The sequence below is a fragment of the Ylistrum balloti genome, unplaced genomic scaffold (genome assembly GCF_031769215.1).
Source record: "Ylistrum balloti isolate Yb309-2 unplaced genomic scaffold, AGI_CSIRO_Ybal_v1 Utg370230, whole genome shotgun sequence".
Taxonomy (NCBI): Eukaryota; Metazoa; Mollusca; class Bivalvia; order Pectinida; family Pectinidae; genus Ylistrum; species Ylistrum balloti.
In genome coordinates this window covers 140,949-165,140 of record NW_026782190.1, presented here as the reverse complement: position 1 = coordinate 165,140, position 24,192 = coordinate 140,949, and the positions used below count along the sequence as shown (strand labels likewise).

Below are 24,192 nucleotides of genomic sequence, written 5' to 3'. Positions count from 1 at the left end.
TAAGTTAAACATACTTGAGTGCATGTATAAAATGTACATACGATTAATGTGTTATTAACTTCTGCCAATTAAACAATTGATAAACTATTAGATGGAACTCAGAGAATTATCCTTATTCAGACATGCCTTCTCTATGCAGCATCCTGTAAATTTGTTTACAAACTTTCCATTTGAACAAGGTTGATTTATATGTCAAATAAAAACAAAACAGAAATGTCCCGATAACACAATCTGATTATGTAACAGATGGCAGTACAAGTATGTAATCATTTCACCATTAATTCTTTAATTATCTGCTGTCCTGGCAGACACCAGTATAAACACATGGGAGTGATGGGAGCTGTTACCCTGAAGTTGGACAAGCATGACACCTGTTCGATGAAGACTGGGTGACATACTTTGAACATGAAGAGATAAAAATGAGTTAGAGGAATGCTTGGTATTATAGGAATAAAGGTTGAAGGAATCTGAGGTTAAATAACTAGAAATATATAGAGGCACAGTTAGGACCAAGAGGCCAGTGTAATGAAGAGGTGTATTCCAGGAGTAAGTGGGGTTTTACTGTACCAGTATTATATAACTGTTGACAGCTTGTTTAGATGTGTGGTACTGATGATTTACAGATGGACCTGTAGTTATGAGCAGTTTCCTAGGATCATTGGCAAACATACTTAAACTCGTCATAAATCTAAATGAGGATCCTATTTCAATCAGATTGCAGAATATTTGTTTGTTTTGGAAAACCACACTAAAACAGGACCCTTAAATGAACTAGAGTTTGTTTATATATGTCAATGAGTTATGATTATTTCTAAGTACAATATATTATATAGCATTTTGAAGGGTATACAGTTTGTATCTGGGCTCAGTTAACATTTTCTTAGCAACCAAAATAGTATATATTCAGCATTAAATATTGAATGATTTTAAGTAAGATATATATATGCAATACTGAGTGACTTCTTTTGTCTTTTAAAAGTCATGGATAGCCTCCCACATGATAAGAAAAATTGTGTGATGATTAATAAAATGGCACCTGCTACTTTGTTGTAGTATGTACCCATCTAAATTATTGCATATTATCAATAAAAAAATCTTTTAGTTCATTTAGAATAGTTGAAATGATCATTATCCAATTTAAAATTATTATCAATTTTTGGATCGCCTGGTCCAAAGACTGGTGTCCATTGCCCATTGTCCAGCAGCTATTTACTTAAAGTCTGTACAAGTCAAGAGTGACTTGACAGATTTTGACCAAAGTTCCTCAGAAGCAGCCTTGAAAGAAAGGGAACCAAGTTTGTATAAATACTGATCTCACCCCCCAGGGGCCTGAGGGGTGAGGTCTAAAAGTGGATATTTTGCAAGCTATTTAAAATCCTTCTTCTTCTATAAGAATAATTGGATTTTGTCCTTACGTTTTTTACCCAGGTCATTACTAGCTGCAATATCCTGCTCAGCTAGAGAAAACTTTTCTTTAGCTTGATTGGTTGCGCGTCAAGACTAATAAACCAGAGGTACCAGGTTCAAATTGAAGCTCAGGCATTGAAATAAAAAAACCTCTGTTACATTGGTACCCATGCAGGGTCTCTGAATTACTACTTAGCCATTCCCAACAAGCATCGCTGTAATCCCTTGAAACTTGAGGATGAGTTCTCTCCTGGAGGGGGAATTTTTAAACCTGCTAAATATTAGCTGCAATATACTACTTGGCTAGAGAAAGCTTCACTTTAGCTTGATCGGTTGAGAGTCAGACTAGTAAACCAGAAGTCTTGGGTTTGAATCCTAGCAGAGGCATTGAGATAAAATTGACCTCTGTTATACTTATTTTGACTGAAGCATCCTTGGGGGAAGAGGAATCTATTTTGTATAAATGATGGGTTTCAGGGGACCTTGGATGGGAGGGACAATCCAATATGGGAAAAGAGCAAATTCTTTAAAATCATTTTTCTATTGTATGAATGCCAGGATTCTGTTCTTATTTGGTGTGGAGCATTCTTGGATGAAAGGGAATCAATTTTGTATAAACAGTCGGTCTGAACCCCCAGGGTTTGGAGGGGTAGGGCCCCATCAAGAAATAGTGCAAATTCTTTCATAATCTTCTCCTGTTATAGGAATGCTAGGAGTATGTCCTCATTTGGTCTGTAGCATCCTTGGGTGAAGGGAAATCAACTCTGTATGAATAAAGGGGGGGGGGGGGGGGTGGGGGGGAGGGAGGGAAAGCCTCTGAAGCAGGAGGGATGCAAATTCTTGAAAATCCATCTTCTGAAGGTATGCCAAGATTGTGGCCCAAATTGGTCTGAAGCATCCTTGGATTAAGGTTAATAAATTTTGTATGAAGGATGAGTCTTGCCCCTTTAGGGTGTAGGGGCAGACCTAATGTGGGAAAGAGAGCAATCTTTTTCTTTTCTTTTCCAGGAATACCATAACTGGATTCTGTCTGAAATTTTGTCTTGGGTGTCCTTTGGTGAGAAGAATCAATTTTGTATAAATGTTTGTTGTCAGTCCCTTGGGAATCCAATAAAGAATATATAGCAATTTCTCTAAATACCACACACTGTTAAGTTAGTGTGTTTCTATATTTGACAGGGACTACCTGGGGTAGGCCCAAAGGGTAAAAACTTTGATAAAGCCAAACCAGGGAAGAAATACAGGCCCTGTCAGCCTCTTGTTAGATGAGGCCACAGTTTGAAAGATTAATCTTATGAATATATAAGTTGATTCTGATCATGACTTATACTCAAGCTTTAATAACTGTGATATCTTACAAAATGTGACAAGAAAACAAATCAAATTGAAGGTTGGGTTGTTCTGAAGTGTTGGATGCAGGAGGTACATGATACATCAATAATGATATCATATACACATGTTGCACATGGATCAATGTCGTTAACTGTTGTCCTGAGGGGACGCACACCAAGCAAACTAATCCTGCTGAGTAAACTGGTCAGATGATCCTTCTTATGAGAAAGTGTGGGATTTTAAAGAGCTCCAGCTATAATTAAATGTAGTAATTATTTCTGCCTTGTGGTTTCAGATGTTGATCAAGCTGACATGGCATCTTACCTACTCAAAGCTCTAATATGATGAATTGTTAGAAAACTTACTATAGACACTACAGTGCAATAAATATTATGAGAAAACATGAGAAATTTTCATGTGTTATTATTGGGGCTGTCTTCATGAATACAAATTAAAATTGAATGTATTAAACCCCCAGTAATAGTAATATCACACTTACTATTGCCTTTCAGTAGAATAAAGAAAAATCACTTTTTCAGTGTCATGTGATTGGCTATATATGATTGCTAAAAATTTGACAGGACATATTAGGATAACGGTATTGTCCGTCTGTCCACCATAAAGTGTTGTCTGGAGATCTCCCACATTATTCAACTGATCTTAATGAAATCGTGTATTCCTGAATTGCGGCTTGATTCATCTGTATTTAGAAAAGCTAATACCCCATTTTATTTTCATAATCAAACTTTTGTATAGCAATCTACTCTCAGTTTTCGACCAATTTGAAGGCTTTCTTGGATGTTATGAAATTGTGTTTTTTCTAAATGGCAGTTCAATAATTTTTGAAAGAATTATTGCCCTTTGTATAGGTTTTCAAACATCTCTTCAGTTTCAAAGCAATTTCTTTGAAACTTCATATGGTTTTAACTGTTACATGAAATAGTATTTTCATGAATTGCATTGTGATTCAACAATATTTGGAAGGGATATTGCCTATTTCTATGGTTTTTTTTACAGCATTTGATACTTTTTTCGATATCAGTCCTCCCATAGTTTATAACCAGTTTCTTTGAAACTTGTAAAACCTTAATATGAGATTATGTTTTCATGAACAGCACTTTCAATCAACATCAGTCATTACACTTACAAAATACTGAATGTTAAACACAGGGTAATATCTACCATTTTTAAAGACACTGGTATGTTTGGACCATTAGATAGAATTAACCCAAAGCCTTCCTCGAAATGCTCAACTTAAGGCCAGAAGCAAAATAGTATGAACTGTAAAGGGAGACATTAGGTAAGAATAATGGATCTGTAGTAAAGTGAGACAACAGAAAGATGCCATGCTTAGTCACCTCTATAATCAGACAGTGGAGGTAGCAGGTACGATTCTTACCTGGCAGAGCAGCATGTCAGTATGTAATGTAAGAATCACTACTACTATAGCTGCTATAGGGCATGCATTTGATGAGGTTATACCAAAAATCTCACCTATCAGAAAGTCAGAAATCAATCAGTAAGTAGGCATGGATGTGTTTAAATTGTTCACAGATATCACAATATATTTAATACATTGAGACTTCCTCACATGCTGGATATTGCTCTGTATGTATATGTACATTCCATTTTGCGTCTAAGTGTCTGTTACAACCAAGTATAAAGACAAACAGAGGTATTAGCAGGTGTCTTGATGGTTCTGACTTTTCATCACTGAAATTGTTTACAGAAGTGATCTCACAGGTGTCTGTAATTGCAAACTGTTTTGCTGTATGGAAATTGTATATAGATATCAAATTCACCATGTTACTGTCAATTGTTTCAAACTGCCATGTGTTCATACAATCAGATAAGCTTGAAATTTCTTTCACGTTTCATTCTTTGGAAGCTTTGATGATCCTGTGATACTCTATGCTCTCTGGTTAGAAATGACTAGGCTGGGAAAGATTTGTAAATTCACTCATGGAAATTTTGAGATAGTATAATGTTTAGAGCAGTGGATGGAATTTACAGTGTAAAGCATGCTACATGTTTACCAGCTGTTCGCATCAACTGCAAAGTCTATATCTATCCATATGAAACTATGCATAGACAGTGTAGAATATATTCAGAATATGAGCTGCTAGTCCGATTGGAAATTTTGATATAAAGGAGGTCTGGCCATTGAGAAGCATCTTCACAGTGACAATTTACAAACTACTCAACAGTCTAGACCAAACTCTTTTAGAACTGTGATACAATGATGTTCCATGGACTTTTGAGACATAATTGTACCAAAGTATTTAATTGCAATAAGCCGAGAATCCAACATTCATGTAAAATATTTGCTTAATTAGTGAGATAATTAATTAATGGAAAATGTTACAGCATTTAGTACAGAATCTGCAATTAAAGGTGTGGATGACATGACTAAACGTGGGTTTATTGCTAGGTAAGTGGTAGGTACATGTGACATATCAAATCAATCACCCTCAAATATATGTATAAAATATTATATAATGTACATGTGGTTTAAAATCTTTAGATATGGCAAATTGATGTTAATGGTATAGATTGGTAGGCAAACATATACAGTGTTGGTTTATTATAGAGTTTAATTTTTGCAATGTAGCTTTAATGTTTTTCTTATTACTTTATCAGAGATATAAAACAAAATTTGATAGGTCAATGAAATTCATTTATGTCAGTATAACCACAATATACTATCCACAAAGTTTCTCATTTGCATATCTAGGTTAGATGACGATTGTGAATGATGTCAATGACCCCAATTAACTCGGACAAATGAAAATGATGTCAGAAATAGATATGCCCTCTGATTTTTAATTTACTGACATCAGGAATTACCTGAACAAATTCACCTTGGTTTCTGCACGGCAGTAAACGATCATGGTTTTTTGCTTTTAAAATCTATATTAATGAGAGTAGAGATACCTCTGCAGTGTTTTGAAATTTGTGGTGTTATATAATATCACAAATATCCACTTAGTGCCTCTGTTTTACACAGTTTGTGAGGTTCTGTCTTATCAAAATACACTGTCACAGTAGCATTATCAATTAGTGACATGGTTACACTACATTAAGTGAGGACACAACCCTATTGTGAGTAATATTATAGCACATATTGTATAGGGAAAAGACAGGTAAATCTTAAACCAAAATACCCAGGGAAAAGGTAAATATATGGGAGAATAGTAAATGTACTATGTTGACAGACTGTCTACCAATTTGACATCTTGCAGAACAGGAGTGAGATGGATATAGTGCATGTATACATAGGGATTTCAATTAATATTCAAATATTCATTTAGTAAGACGGTATTTAAATAGGAAGATATGATATTAAAATATTTGTATTTAGCCAAAATAGATATCGACATTTGGAAGATCGCTGAATTTCATCTGTTCTTTGTTGTGGAATAGTGTTGATAAGTCATTTCAATACCAGACTAACCTGACCAGTGCTCAAATAGGGACAATGTTCAAATACTGATATTTTTTTTTTTGGTACTTAAAATACCTTATTGAGAAGTAAAAGTATGGCATCAAAACTGGATTTGACATATTTTACAAAATACAGTACAAACTTAAGTATTGGTCCACATTGCCCTCCATAGAAACACAGGCTGGTCCATGATTTTGGGCACACATTAATGTAAAAAAATTACTTGAATTAATTCATCTGGTTCATTTCTACCTCAATATTGACCAAGAAATAAACTTTTGTGTTTTAAGTGTAGAAGAGGTTTGAAAATCATTACAAAAAACAACATAAAAACATCGAGCATTGGTTCAGACTTCTGTCAATACCCACCATTAACACTAGTGTTGTTGAATGAATTGTCGATTACTTAACCTCAGTTGTATGTGACTTTGTTTGTAACAGCTGAAAATATTAATGGCATGTAGCTTCTATGTTTACTTAATAGTAATTGATGTCATAGACAAGTACAATATATTCAGCAAATAACTGATTTTGTGTTTGAGCTTTGGTCAGGCAAGTCTAGTTTTCAGATTTACTTTGATTTCATGTTGTTCTGGGCGTAATAAAGGTAGCAGTACAGGCCACTATTGTACTGGAGGTGGAGGTGGCATTTTTGTACATACTTGGATAAACAATTTATGTTATGATGTGCTTTATTGAAAAATTCACTTAGATGTTTTAACAAATCCTTTTTTCTGAGTTTTGAAATGTGAGAGGATATATTTGTGTCTCCACATCTTACCATTTCCCTAGACATTTTCACTTTGTTTTTTCACATTTTAAAAACTGATTTCATAAACCAGGCAAATAAGCCTAGAAATTGATCTTATTTATTACAACTAACATTTTCAGTTGAACTACGAATAAGTGTTGTGTTCATTACATTGAAAAAAATCAAGTTGCTGTGTAACAGCTATCTTTTGAAAATTATGTACTATATAAACGATTATTCAAATACTGAATCAGACAAATGTTTAAATAGTAACTTGTGTTAATTTGACATCCCTAGTATATGTATAGGAAAACAGTAATCCGGGTTTGATAGGTGCTTAAACTATTCTTAAGAGGGAAAACAAATACTGATTTACATTTGAACAATTTATTACTTATAAAACATCGAGAGAGTGACACAAAACTCAAAGACTCCCATACTTCTAATACCACCTACTACACTAAATGTATAATTTCATACAAATTCACAAAACTTATTCATTAGTCTACTACTGAATCACAACTAGCACCTCAACTTATCATTCAATGTTGAAGGATGCAAAAACTGAGGACCAATCACAACAAAGGACAGGATAACACAGGTCACATGGTTGCATTCAATACAGATATGATCTGTAAATACTGACTAGTGAACAGTAAGCACACCAATACTTCTTCAGCATTGTCAGCTTGGCAGGAACACATATGATGATAAACATACACTTAAATGCATTAGCACGAGATAGGAAGTTTGAGTGTTTGAGATATGTATAACAAAACAATCTAATACATGTAAAAGTTGTGATATTCTTTGAATCATTTGTGCAAATACAGATTTCTTGGAAAACTACCAATATTTTAAGTCTGATATAGGATTTATGAATACTTGGAATCCCTGCGATTCCTTTTTTTTTCTCTCGGTAGCTTGTTAATTTATGTTTTTATTTTCCTTTAAATTCCAAGACTATTCCTCTGAGGCTAGTCGTAGCATTATAAATGTCAAAATACAAGATATAAGTCACACCAGGAGATGTACACCTCAAATAATGTTGTCACTGTCTACAGCATAGAGTGATCACACCAGGGGATGTACACCTCAGATAATGTTGTCCCTGTCTACAGCAGCATAGAGTGATCACAACAGGGGATGTACACCTCAGATAATGTTGTCCCTGTCTACAGCAGCATAGAGTGATCACACCAGGGGATATTCACCCCTCAGATAATGTTGTCCCTGTCTACAGCAGTGTAAAGTGATCACACCAGGGGATGTACACCTCAGATAATGTTGTCTCTGTCTACAGCAGCATAGAGTGATCACACCAAGGGATATTCACCTCAGATAATGTTGTCTCTGTCTACAGCATAGAGTGATCACACCAGGGGATATTCACCCCTCAGATAATGTTGTCCCTGTCTACAGCAGCATAGAGTGATCACAACAGGGGATGTACACCTCAGATAATGTTGTCCCTGTCTACAGCAGCATAGAGTGATCACACCAGGGGATGTACACCTCAGATAATGTTGTCTCTGTCTACAGCATAGAGTGATCACACCAGGGGATGTACACCTCAGATAATGTTGTCTCTGTCTACAGCAGCATAGAGTGATCACAACAGGGGATGTACACCTCAGATAATGTTGTCTCTGTCTACAGCAGCATAGAGTGATCACAACAGGAGATGTACACCTCAGATAATGCTGTCTCTGTCTACAGCAGCATAGAGTGATCACAACAGGGGATGTACACCTCAGATAATGTTGTCTCTGTCTACAGCAGCATAGAGTGATCACAACAGGGGATGTACACCTCAGATAATGTTGTCTCTGTCTACAGCATAGAGTGATCACACCAGAGGATGTACACCTTAGATAATGTTGTCTCTGTCTACAGCAGCATAGAGTGATCACACCAGGGGATATTCACCCCTCAGATAATGTTGTCTCTGTGTACACAGAGAAAAGTGGTCATACTATGGAATATATTCCCCAGATAAGAATGTTGTGGTCATATCAGGGGAAACTCTCCTTATATAGTGTTGTCTGTGTATACAGAGAAGAGTGGTCACATCAGGGGAAACCCTCCTTATATAGTGTTGTCTGTGTACACAGAGAAGAGTGGTTACATCAGGGGAAACCCTCCTTATATAGTGTTGTCTGTGTACACAGAGAAGAGTGGTCACATCAGGGGAAACCCTCCTTATATAATGTTGTCTGTGTACACAGAGAAATGTGGTCATAATAGGGGATGCACATTACAGATTGGACACTTTTATATAACCTGACTGGAAGGTTCCAGGCATCCAAGAATTATTTGTGAACCTACCTGTACTGGATGCTCAGTTTGATTACTTCTTATCAAACATAAAACCATGAACCTATAGTAAGATATGTTCTGTTTTATCCTGTACTGAATATCATGACATATCCAGAGAAATATGTATATGCACAGTGTGCTGACCCTATTTAATACCAAAATTCTGAAAACTAATGTTTTTCAGTCAGTTAGATTTAAACAGGTGCATCTGGACCCCTCAAACTACACATCCTGAATGCAGTGGAAACTGCTTAATATCATGTTCCATTTTTCCATGTTTTAGATCTTTTTGAGTTTTGAAACCATGACAAGAAATACCTGTTTACACAGTGAACACAAGTCACACACCACAACAAGGAGTATCTAACCAGGGACAATAGACAAGACACAGGCCACAACAAGGAGTATCTAACCAGGGAACAATAGACAAGACACGGGCCACAACAAGGAATACCTATATTTTATATCTACCTGGTGAACACAAGACATAGGCATGAGTGCCCGTATACACAGCACAAGACATAGGCCACAATAAGGATTACCTATCTATGCTGTGAATACAAGGCACATAACACAACAAGGATTACCTATCTATGCAATGAACACAGGACACATGCCACAACAAGGATTACCTATCTATGCGATGAAAACAAGACACATGCCACAACAAGGATTACCTATCTATGCAATGAAAACAAGACACATGCCACAACAAGGATTACCTATCTATGCAATGAACACAAGACATGTGCCACAACAAGGATTACCTATCTATGTGGTCGGGTGGCGCAGTGTTAACGCACTCGCCTTTCACCTAGCCGACCGGGGTTCGATTCCCGGAACGGACGTGAAAAGGAAAGGGGTCACCTGTCCGACCGCGTGGGTTTTCCCCGGGTACTCCGGTTTCCTCCCACAATAAGGCCCCTCGCGCGCTTACATCCGGGCCAACAAGAGTGATTAGTATAAGTTTAAATAACTTGTTTCGCAATTGTTGTAAAACAAATAAAGTTTATATTATATTATCTATGCAATGAAAACAAGACACATGCCACAACAAGGATTACCTATCTATGCAATGAACACAAGACACACACCACAACAAGGATTACCTATCTATGCAATGAAAACAAGACACATGCCACAACAAGGATTACCTATCTATGCAATGAACACAAGACACACACCACAACAAGGATTACCTATCTATGCAATGAACACAAGACATGTGCCACAACAAGGATTACCTATCTATGCAATGAACACAAGACACACACCACAACAAGGATTACCTATCTATGCAATGAAAACAAGACACATGCCACAACAAGGATTACCTATCTATGCAATGAACACAAGACACACACCACAACAAGGATTACCTATCTATGCAATGAAAACAAGACACATGCCACAACAAGGATTACCTATCTATGCAATGAACACAAGACACACACCACAACAAGGATTACCTATCTATGCAATGAACACAAGACATGTGCCACAACAAGGATTACCTATCTATGCAATGAACACAAGACACACACCACAACAAGGATTACCTATCTATGCAATGAAAACAAGACACATGCCACAACAAGGATTACCTATTATGCAATGAATACAAGACACACACCACAACAAGGATTACCTATCTATGCAATGAACACAAGACATGTGCCACAACAAGGATTACCTATCTATGCAATGAATACAAGACACACACCACAACAAGGATTACCTATCTATGCAATGAACACAAGACACACACCACAACAAGGATTACCTATCTATGCAATGAACACAAGACACACACCACAACAAGGATTACCTATCTATGCAATGAACACAAGACACACACCACAACAAGGATTACCTATCTATGCAATGAACACAAGACACACACCACAACAAGGATTACCTATCTATGCCATGAACACAAGACACACACCACAACAAGGATTACCTATCTATGCAATGAATACAAGACACACACCACAACAAGGATTACCTATCTATGCAATGAATACAAGACACACACCACAACAAGGATTACCTATCTATGCAATGAACACAAGACACACACCACAACAAGGATTACCTATCTATGCAATGAACACAAGACACACACCACAACAAGGATTACCTATCTATGCAATGAACACAAGACACACACCACAACAAGGAATACCTATCTACACTGAACACAAAACACACACCACAACAAGGACCTGAACACAAAACACACACCACAACAAGGAATACCTATCTACACTGAACACAAAACACATGCAACAACAAGGAATACCCATCTACACTGCAACAACAAGGAATACCTATCTGCACTGAACACAAAACACACACCACAACAAGGAATACCCATCTACACTGAACACAAAACACATGCAACAACAAGGAATACCCATCTACACTGAACACAAAACACACACCACAACAAGGAATACCTATCTACAACACAACACAAAACACACACACACACACACAGGAATACCCATCTACACTGAACACAAAACACACACCACAACAAGGAATACCTATCTACACTGAACACAAAACACATGCAACAACAAGGAATACCTATCTACACTGAACACAAAACACATGCAACAACAAGGAATACCCATCTACACTGAACACAAAACACATGCAACAACACACTACACTGAACACAAAACACATGCAACAACAAGGATTACCCATCTACACTGAACACAAAACACATGCAACAACAAGGATTACCCATCTACACTGAACACAAAACACATGCAACAACAAGGATTACCTATCTACACTGAACACAAAACACATGCAACAACAAGGAATACCCATCTACACTGAACACAAAACACATGCAACAACAAGGATTACCTATACCTGCAACAACAAGGAATACCCATCTACACTGAACACAAAACACATGCAACAACAAGGATTACCTATCTACACTGAACACAAAACACATGCAACAACAAGGAATACCCATCTACACTGAACACAAAACACATGCAACAACAAGGAATACCCATCTACACTGAACACAAAACACATGCAACAACAAGGATTACCCATCTACACTGAACACAAAACACATGCAACAACAAGGATTACCTATCTACACTGAACACAAAACACATGCAACAACAAGGAATACCCATCTACACTGAACACAAAACACATGCAACAACAAGGAATACCCATCTACACTGAACACAAAACACATGCAACAACAAGGAATACCCATCTACACTGAACACAAAACACATGCAACAACAAGGATTACCTATCTACACTGAACACAAAACACATGCAACAACAAGGAATACCCATCTACACTGAACACAAAACACATGCAACAACAAGGAATACCCATCTACACTGAACACAAAACACATGCAACAACAAGGAATACCCATCTACACTGAACACAAAACACATGCAACAACAAGGAATACCCATCTACACTGAACACAAAACACATGCAACAACAAGGATTACCTATCTACACTGAACACAAAACACATGCAACAACAAGGAATACCCATCTACACTGAACACAAAACACACACCACAACAAGGAATACCTATCTGCACTGAACACAAAACACATGCAACAACAAGGAATACCCATCTACACTGAACACAAAACACATGCAACAACAAGGATTACCTATCTACACTGAACACAAAACACATGCAACAACAAGGAATACCCATCTACACTGAACACAAAACACATGCAACAACAAGGATTACCTATCTACACTGAACACAAAACACATGCAACAACAAGGAATACCCATCTACACTGAACACAAAACACACACCACAACAAGGATTACCTATCTACACTGAACACAAAACACATGCAACAACAAGGAATACCCATCTACACTGAACACAAAACACATGCAACAACAAGGATTACCTATCTACACTGAACACAAAACACACACCACAACAAGGAATACCTATCTGCACTGAACACAAAACACATGCAACAACAAGGAATACCTATCTGCACTGAGGTAAACACTACTCTATAATTTATCACCTGATAACCTGTACAGATCTTTATAGGCATTATTTATTGAAGGAGATATTTCAAGAGAGAATGCCATTTCTGCCAAAACTGTTTATGGAGTTATTGATTATAAAGGCTTTGGGAATTAGTGTTGAGAATTAAGGTGTATGAAATTTGTACTGCTTCGTAGTGACTGATGATACCGATTGATTTTGTAGAATTAGTGTGAAGTCATGGAAACTTGTATATGAAATGATTGCATACATATAAGCTGATTGTAACTATCTATAAGGTGGTTATCAACTCTAATGGTCACTCTCTGTAAAAAATATGATATATCAGTAACGCAAATCACTGATGTTTCACAGGGCATAATAACATGGGCATCTCTTGACACGCACCAATCACTGACATCTCACTGGGCCAAACAACACAGGCATCTCTTGACTCACATCAGGTACTGATGTCTCACTGGGCCAAACATCACTAGCATCTCTTGACTCAGTTACTGATGTCTCTCTGGGCCAAACAACACTAGCATCTCTTGACTCACATCAGGTACTGATGTCTCACTGGGCCAAACAACACTGGCATCTCTTGACTCACATCAGTTACTGATGTCTCTCTGGGCCAAACAACACTAGCATCTCTTGACTCACATCAGGTACTGATGTCTCACTGGGCCAAACAACACTGGCATCTCTTGACTCACATCAGTTACTGATGCCTCACTGGGCCAAACAACACTGGCATCTCTTGACTCACATCAGTTACTGATGTCTCACTGGGCCAAACAACACTGGCATCTCTTGACTCACATCAGTTATTGATGTCTCTCTGGGCCAAACAACACTAGCATCTCTTGACTCACATCAGGTACTGATGTCTCACAGGGCCAAACAACACTAGCATCTCTTGACTCAGTTACTGATGTCTCTCTGGGCCAAACAACACTAGCATCTCTTGACTCACATCAGTTACTGATGTCTCACTGGGCCAAACAACACTGGCATTTCTTGACTCACATCAGTTACTGATGTCCTACAGGGCCAAACAACACTAGCATCTCTTGACTCACATCAATCCATGACATCTCACAGATCTGAACTATACTGGTGTCTCATCACTCACACAATAACTGACATCTCACTTGGCCAAACAAAACTAGTGTTTCATTAATCATGTGAATGATTCATATGTCATGCAAACCATCTCTCAGGATCATAAGTGTCCAATTAGTCACACATACTTTTTTTATGTGTCTCGCTGATCCCTGTGTTTTACCATTAATTTATCAGAATCATCTCAGTTCATTGTCTTGAACAGGTGCTTCATGTTTTTGGATAAATTTTAAATTCAGACAGTTAAATATTTTCCTTACAAAGCTCTATTTATTTTCCAAGGAATCAAGATTGACTATTAGCTATTCTCTGATTGTCTGAGATAATTCATGATCCCTTAGATTTGAGCAAAACAGTATGCAATTGTTCTTCTGATTTTGCCCAAATCGTTGAATTCAGATAGAAGTCAGATAGCCATTATGGTCTGGGGTTTTCAGATTAAACAGATGCATATGATGGTTTATGAGAGGAGCAGTGTTTGAAGCCAAGAGGAGAGATATGGCTGATATGATGAATGTAGATGTAGTGGGTCGGTTGTGAGTGATGATATCTAATGTTGATATTTGGCAGAGGTGGAGTGAAGTGTTTAACCTGCACTATACTTCAGAGGTGTTTTATGCAATAATAGGTGTAAATTTCTAGTATCACATTTTTTTGTGGCATCAAATTTTAATGGTTTTTACTGAAAGCTTGAACAAAAAACAAGAATAAAACAATCGACATTGCATTTTATTTTTGAAGGATTTTTTTCTGCTTTTTTTATGATTGAAAGAAATAGGGGAAAGAGAACTTGTTGACAAAACAACCAGTATACCAGGGTTATATGTGTACTGAAGGCAAGCTGATGGAAAACAGTTTTATTATTTTCAAGGCTATTATTAAATTTGATCATATTTTCTACAACAAAGTGCTTACTGAAGGAATTTTAATTATTAAATGATTTCCAGATTGTATTTATTGTAAATATGAACGGGCAACATAGATAGAATGATGTTCCTAAGAATAAATACAGAGACAATCTGACCATCATTCAATAGAAATATGTTTCCTTGTATGTCTGTTTACTGGAAGAGTTTCCTGAAAATTAGGATCATTTTAATGATTGACATATAGCTATAGTGTGTGTTGTCTGATGCGACATGCAAATTGTTGACGCAATGTTGTTAACATTGAGCTAGGCATTAATCTAGACAAATTTGACGAACAAAAAAAGGTAGTATTCCTGAGGGTTAGGAGGCTGTATGTCGTGTAATGGAATAAGGTTTGTAGGTATAGAGTATAGAATTGAGACCAGGATTGAGGGGACATCTTTGATGTAACAAGACCAGTGTACAATGGCATCAAGTTATACATAATTGAAGTAATACATTACCAGGTATCTGAAACAAATGCTTTAGTTGATGAGTTTGATAATACAAGTGTGACTATGTAATATGTTTTAGACCATGACTCATTATACCTCATTGTATTATAATCCTTGTGATCAACATGTTTTAGTGCTGATGGCAATTCTGTCCCTGGTGTAAACTATTGTGGAAATTATTGTACAGGTTTATAGACTGTGGGAAGGAGAGTATTGTAGGTTTGTGTCTAGGTTATATCAGTAGGTCTGTAGGTTTGTATTACACTGTAGATTTGTATGTCTACAGGTTGGAGTGTCTTTAGCTATAGCTTGGCGATAGGATGGTATGTGTGTCTTTAAATTTGTGTGTCTAGAATTGCATGTCCAAAGTTTGTATGTCTGTTGGTTTGTAGGTTTGTTGGTTTGTATGTCTGTAGGTTGGTATGTCTGTAGGTTTGTATGTCTCTAGGTTGGTATGTCTCTAGGTTTGTATGTCAGAGGTTTTGATGTTTAAGTCTAGTAATGAAGTGTCTAACAAAATGTTTAAAAGAAGTAACATATTTATGAAACATTATCAAGCATTTTAATGATGAATTTGTGTGAACTAGGGTTGACAGGGAGGGAATGGTCATTTTGTCTGTAGATAGTGAAGAGGATTGACGAGGGAATGGTCATTTGTCTGTAGATAGTGAAGAGGGTTGACAAGGGAGGGAATGATCATTTGTGTAAAGGCTGAATATAAACTGAAACTTGAAAAAGTGTGTCTCTGAAGTTTCACTGACTGTAAACATGCCACACTGATTGTCACAAACTTTCTGAATGAAATAGACTTAAGATAAAAATATTTGGATTAGACAATAGTAAATGAAGCTCCTCTCTGTGATAGCAGTATTCCTGAATACAGACAGAAAGTTATACAGGATACAATAGAGTCCAGGAATTCTGATTCCTTTTTCTGGTACTAAAACTATAGTAGACAGGTACAGTTCTATAAATACCTAGGTAGATTCAGCATAATAGGGTTTTCCTACCAGAATAATTACAACACCTAAATATTTATATAATTTTCAAGATGAAAGTTGCTTCATCCTCTGTTTGTGCCATCAATGCCAGTGGATGCCAGCTCATTGTACCTTTTGATGGGATCTGTTTGTCTTATAATGAACCAAGGTTGTTGTATATATTGTGTAATTCATTTTCCTTTGAATGCATTACAGAAACCTGTTTTTAATTATTAACATACAGTTGGTAAAAAATCAGCTTGCTCTATTTTGTTGTTGTTAGAACTATAAGTTAAATCCGTTGTTTAGTTTGGAAGTCCCCATGCCTTTATAATTTTAGTTGATGGATTTTTATATTCTAATACCCTTCATTCGGTGTTATGCATCCATAAACAATTTAACACTTTCGACTTCTTCTAAAAAAAACCCAGATCTGATTTTAATGAAATTTTGCAGAAACCTTCCCTGTCCTGAAAGATGAACCAAAATTATGAATTATGCAGTCCCCACCTCTCCCAGGGGCCTGAGGAGTGGGGCCAAAAATAGTAAAATTGACCCAGATTTCAAAAATCTTCTTCTCAACACCCAGATATGGTATAATCAAATACTCTTGATGAATGGAAGTATCTTAAAGTGCTTAACCAAAATTATGAATTTCATGGCTTAAGGGTCTCACATTTCCCTGTGGGCAGAGGGTAAAGTTAACAATAATTTATATAGGAAAACTAGTTTTTTCAAACATAATTTGTTTAATTTCCATTGGTTAGAATGATGATGAAGGATGACAGCTTGCCCATTTTGATCCTGACTAACCCCCAGGGGCTGATGGGTGGGGCCAAAAGGGGGTCAGATTGATTTAATTCAAAAATCTTCTTCTCTGCACCCAGATATGGTAGAATTAAATACTCTTTATGAATGGAAGCATCTTAAGGTGCTTTATTTATCAAAATGAGTTTCTCATATCTTCCTGGGGAAGAATAATTTTTAGTCTTTACTCTAATTTTCATAGAAAAATGGTAATGTTGGTTATTTCCCACTGGAAATAACTTTATAAGAATCATCAGTATAGGATGACAGTTTTTATGGAATGCATGTATTAACACTGCCTATATTTAGTGTCACAATTTCTGTTTCATGGCACTTGATAACTATCCTTTAACCTTTATATGCAATGTTGCTTATTTCAGGTGACTGTCAAGGCCGCTAAGCCTCTTGTTTAGAATTTCAGTTGAACTTATTGCAGTAATGTTAATTGGCCACAGGTCATGATTAGTTTCCTCTCCATATGCTGCAGTATGTCTTTTAAACTTTGCCCCCTGTGGGCAAACAGCCTTAATATCTTACACTAAGTCAGGGGTGGGTTTATCATAAAAGGATAACAAAAAAGGTGTTGGTTGATGTTTAACTGAACAGAAGCATATTTTTTGGGTGTGCTTATTACCAGACATGCACTTATTGCTTGTGTAGGCAGTAGTTGTAAGGACACTCTGGAAATTGGTCAAAGGGCTGGATTTTAGCAATTTACTCTGATGAGGCCAACAGTCAGCGTGGTTATTGTCAGCAACATTACCATGATCAGTTTCAGTTGGAAGAGGAAAAAAATACGCCTAGATAGAATTTTCAATGTTTCTGACTTGTATTTACACCTGGCTTGTAAGTCTGAAGGCAAGCTAGTCGGAAGAGGATGTTTTGCCATGGTGACACGTAGAGAAGAAAAAGTTGTATCTTCACTTGTGATTCAATCTAGTTATAAAATAGGATGCTAAAATTACACATTACTGTCCTTTATTGACTGGAGGTTCTATAAGATTATTTGTTGGAAGTGATTTTTTAGAAATTATACAATGTCATTTTATTACTGGATCAGACAAATGCTGGTGAATTCAATTGCTTTCTCAGAAACTACATCAGAGGTCATTCTCTAGTGGTCAGTGCCACCAGAAATCAGACCAGAACAATTAGACAATGGACAAGGTCATCCTATGCAAAAAGTTGTTAGTCAAGGTAATGTGATATCTGTGTGTCAGAATTAAAGCCCAAATGAAGTCTCTCATTTTGAAATTATATCAATGTACTTCTTGAAAAATTTGTGTGAGAAGTTATGACAGGATGGCATATTTATACAACAATGAAATCAATACAAGTACTGTGACACATTGACACTGCTGACATGATGTGCTGCCTGTCTGTCCTCGTTATGATATTTTGTGACTACTTTCAAGTGTTTCAGGCATTGTAACATTTGGTCGGAGGTTAACTTCCCTATCAGGGCTATTAAAGGGAATTAGCGACATTTACTGTGTTAACACTTTATCTCATTAATGGCAATGCTTCAAGGTAAAGGACAATTTTTTGTTTGATGGTGATGGATTTGGAGGCACTGTGGTTCCTGTGTGTTGCTGTTATTGACTGTACATGTCCAGCACATGAATAAATTTATTCACTGTCATCTACTCCAACTTGTGGTCTGACAACAGCAGATCTTTTGTCACCACAGATACAGTGTTACAGATGGTTTTTACTGGTCCAACAGAAGTGGTGGTGCTGCTACAGACCTGTCACAGTGACATTATGAGAGATGACGTGTGTGGTGTAGACAATAGTAGTTTGACTGTGGTGTTAGTGGTTACTGTAGTGTTGAAGAAGTCAGATGATTGGTAGTGGCAGGATTACAGCTCTGTAACACTGTAATTCAAGTAATTCTAAAAATGGAATCTGGAATTTTTGAAGACGATGACTGCGTTGGTGAGTTTTAAAGTTGTATTGAGTTTGTGACCAGATATATTGAAAAAATCAAGAGATATGATGTATTTTAAGTTATATGATGTGTTTTAAGATATATGATTTGCTTTAGGTTTAAGGAAGTACAGAAGTGAGAATACTCAAGCCAGTATCCCTAGATATGTATCTCACAATCTTGTACTAAAATGTGTTTGATGTAGCACATGTAACACTATTTATTACATTTTTGCCAGAGAAATATTGGAATTTATCAATTTGATAAAAACTGTCTATCACCACTGCAGCGATGATATAAGAAATCTTATATCATCAGGAATGATGATATAACTTTTCCACTGATGCTACCAACCAGAGGGATGCTTTCTATTCACTGCATTGAAAGTTGCCAATTTTCCTGTGCAAAGGCAAATGAAGCATATGTTGAATAAGTTGATTTTCTGTAAATAGTTCCTGTGTACATTGCTGGTTTTCTCTAATTTTATACATAGAAAAGTTCTGTAAGCAATTGCTACCAGATAACAGCATAAAATTGTAGAATACAATATAAAGTAGTCTATTCAGAGTGGCATCATCTTTTTGTCAATCGTAACCTCAGACTATCTGATGTCAAAGTAGATGTAAAACTTTTTAAACGTTGCTCTAGTCATGTTTGGAATGTGTATTTTTACAGTGTAATGAAAAACCTGATGGTTTGCTGTTAAATATCATATAATTCACTCTTGTGACAGAATATATCTATATTTTTCAGTTGTGGTTTGCACTCAGGAATAATATAGATATTCTGACATACTCATGAAATATATTTTTAGATAATATAAAACATCCTCAATATTATACACATCTTTCTTCTTATTTATCATAGCATACAAACTTTTCGGGAAGAAGATTTTCAAGACAAGTGGTCGCCTTGTTGCTTCGACCCAGCTTCTTCAGAATCCAGTGCCAACCCAGGACTGCGACATTATCCTGTCCTTCCCACGTGACACTGACACTGCCACACTCATGTGGCTCCTTGACAGACTCCGGTCAAGGTCACCAGAGGTCATAGTTCATGTACGCCACCACAGCAACACAAAAGAAGCTGTGTTCCATCTTACTGCTACATATGAAAGGTAATTCACATCTTATAACTGTATTCAACTAATTGTTAACCAGGCAATCTCACATTTAAGTGTCTTTATGATCTGGCTAATATGTGTCTGTCCTGTCTTTATGATCTGGCTGACCTCACATTTCTGTCCTTATGTCATGTTATCTAGCTAAATACTTATGTGTGTCCTTTATTTGTCTTTTTGATCTGATTAACCTTAACTCTGACGTTATATTTCATATATTATATTTCAAATGGTTTCTGATTTTCTGTCTGTGTAACCTAGCTAACTTCATATTTCAATTCTGCCTGTTTGACCTCGCTAACTTTGTATGTCTGTTCTTCTCTGTGTGTGACTTGGCTAGATTCATATTTCTGACTTTCTGTCTCTGTGACCTGGATAATTTCATATTTATGTCCATTTGTCTGTGTGACAAGGTTAACTTCCTGTCTTTCTGTCTGTGTGACAAGGTTAACTTCCTGTCTTTCTGTCTTTGTGACATGGCTAACTTCCTCTCTTTCTGTCTTTGTGACCTGGCTAACTTACTGTCTTCGTGTGTGACCTGGCTGACTAACTGTCTTCGTGTGTGACCTGGCTAACTAACTGTCTTTACAGGTGGCCATCTTGAATTTTGACTTCGATAGTTTGTTATTGCTACAGTGTGCATCTTTCTCAAATTTTGTTAGTATGTTTCCCTTGATCCCTAATTGTGACTGTTTGCTTTTGGTACTGATCAGAAAAAGAAAATGGCCAATAAGCAGCCATCTTGGATTTTGACTTTGTAAGTTTGTATCACTATTTCTTGAGAAATACTGCTTAAATCTTTCTCAAATTTCATGTATAGATTCCTCTTGGTCCTTTTTTGTGCCTGTCTGATTTTGGGCCTGATTGAAAAAAAATACAATGACTGACAGGCAATGATCTTGGATTTCACCTAGTAACGATTGTTATCCCTATTTCTTAAGAACTACTGAATGGATCTCTCTGAAATTTAATAAGTATGATCCCTTTAGTCTTTTTGGTTTAATTTTGGGACTGATCAGAAAAATCAAAATGGCTTCCAGACGACCATCTTGGATTTGGCAGGTAAAAGTTATCATTTCTATTTCTGCAAAGGAATTTCTTATAATCAAGAGCAAAAACAGACAAAAAAGAAGAGGAAAGAAGGGAAAAGATCCAACTTTCAAAGAACAAATAATGATCAAACAATGGTGGGCACAAAGATGTCTCTGGGATATTTTGTATGATTTTGTGGACATATGTGTTTATAGATTTAGTCAGTACCCATGAAATGCATAAACCCCAAGAATGCCTTTTAGGTTGAGCTGAATTTGATATAGGGAACAAGCTTACAGAAATATTATAATGGATAATATTGAATGTTATATACAGAAAATGTTACCTATATTTACTGCATGTGATTCTATATGGTGGAAAATAAATCACTGGTCATCAGCTGGGCTGTCATGTTGTAGCTTACTGCGGGGAGCTGAGGATGTGAGTGTGTGTAAGCCACTTAAAGAGGACTATGGAGGGGGTATGAAAGAATTCACTTTTGAGGACCAAGACTGCTTTGCTGGTGTAGAGAATGAAGAAGAGTTCTTTACAACTCAGGAACGCCAAAGTATCATCCACTACATGCTCAACAACCTCCGGGCTGTCAAAGGGGAACAACTGGGCAAGGTGAAGTTCCTGGAGGGCCAACCAATAGGTAATGATTATTTTTAGTGATTTATCAATAATTAGGGGATAGTATGCTGATTTTGATGCATGTTCTGAAATTTTGGTTTGCGTAGTGTTAAAATGGCAAAATTCATGATCTAATCTCAAGTATATGCATAAGAATAAGGGTGCTATCCCCTTTCTAAAATTTAACAAATGTAAAAGTGTTGAACATTAATTCAGGCTCTGACCATCCATGCATCCAACTGAGGGATTTCTGGCTATAACTAAACTCTTCAACTCAACTTCACAAAACTTGCTCTATATATTAAGTTAGTGCCATAGTTGTGCCTTTTGCTTGTGACATTTCATTTTTTAAAAATATTTTTTGTATTACTATGGAAACATAATCCAGAAACACAAAATTAGTGTTAACTTTCCTTTTTGTGCTTTAACTTTGAAACTATTTCTCTCAATTCCACAAAGCTTTCTGTATATATCAGGTTAGTGCCCTAGTTGTGCCTTTTGTTATTGAGGACATTTTCATTATTCAGATCCAAATTGTTCGATTTCTGGTGACTTCTTGTGTTAACTAAGAGCTTATAGAATGTTGCATGATTTTGTTCATGGACAATACCAAGCTCTATTCAAATATCAGCAGTCAAACATACATGATCTACATCAAGATGTGAACTCTTACTATTAAGTTGATGTATATACATAAATATATATGTATGTATGTAGCAGAGTCGGGGGGTTAAGGGTTATCTCCATCTGAACAACCAACCACACGAAGTACAATGTCTTTCCATACATCTACATGTATTTACAAAGACGAAACATAGAGATCCCTAAAACAATAACATAAGTACAATACATGGTAAAACAACACAAAGTGACATTCATACTCACGTTACTGACAATACATATTTACTCTGTAGTACAGATACAAAAATAAATATTAACTCCACTATATAGCTTATTACAAATATACTACACATTAATCATACTTACATGGGACATAAATGACTTAGACCTAAACAGAAATAGACGATAACATAATGTACTATTAAAGATATTTCTCTCATGCAGATCGATCAGGTGAAAATAGAAAATAAATCTAAAATGATCATATTGCTGCTTTGAAATAGATAAATAAATTATCTTTATCAATAATTTGTATAGACATAAACAATTTGCAATATAAATCAAAGACTTACCCTGTGTATGGCAAGATGGACATCAAAGTAATACGGATTATCAAAAAAACATCTTGTCGGTTCAAGCCCAAAATCAGAAGTGAGAAAGGAAAGAAAGGTTAGGCAAGAAAAGGAAGAAAGAATTAGACAGTACATGTTACAGGTCAAGTGGTCAGTCATTGTCCAGAACATGTACAATATGTAACCAACATTAATATGCCTATTCCGGGCCTACTAGAAATGTACGCCAGACATATTGAAAGTAAGAGACACAAATGAACACAAATATAATAAACACAAACAATCACTTGTACCACAGGGTGCCACACACATTATATAGTGAATGTTAAAGTTGAGGAGATGCAAGGAAATTTAATTGAAAATTGACAAAAGGTGTTACATTTTGCACTAGTGCTTTCAGGTGATAATTGCTGTACATAATTGAGTGATGTCACAAATTGTTATGCCAGTTCTACACCAACAGCTGGGTATGTGGGATAATGCTATGATTTGCAGCGAAATTAAACAAAAACCAAGACCTGTACATTTTTTCACAACAGTCCCTCTAAGCCAATCAAAACTCTCCTTTCAATTATTGATGATGTAGAAGCTCTGCCCACTCTCCAGTAAAGTTGTTGATAGATTCGGGTCAGAGGTAGGTCGAGGCATATGAAAAGACTTAATATGTTTCTCTGCTTGAAGTATCTGTCTACCATGTTGCTTATATATTGATTCCTGGTG

At 36.4% G+C, this 24,192-nt stretch overlaps 1 protein-coding gene across 2 annotated transcripts in view; it reads left to right on the top strand.

The window, feature by feature from the left end:
• Window positions 1-24,192, top strand: part of LOC132551981 (anoctamin-8-like) — a 56,431-nt gene that overhangs the window by 4,812 nt on the left and 27,427 nt on the right. For both annotated transcript variants that reach the window (XM_060216125.1, XM_060216126.1), the window contains exons 2-3: window positions 20,362-20,611; window positions 22,066-22,301. In XM_060216125.1, coding sequence (XP_060072108.1) covers window positions 20,362-20,611; window positions 22,066-22,301 — 486 coding nt within the window. The remainder of the gene's footprint in view (window positions 1-20,361; window positions 20,612-22,065; window positions 22,302-24,192) is intronic.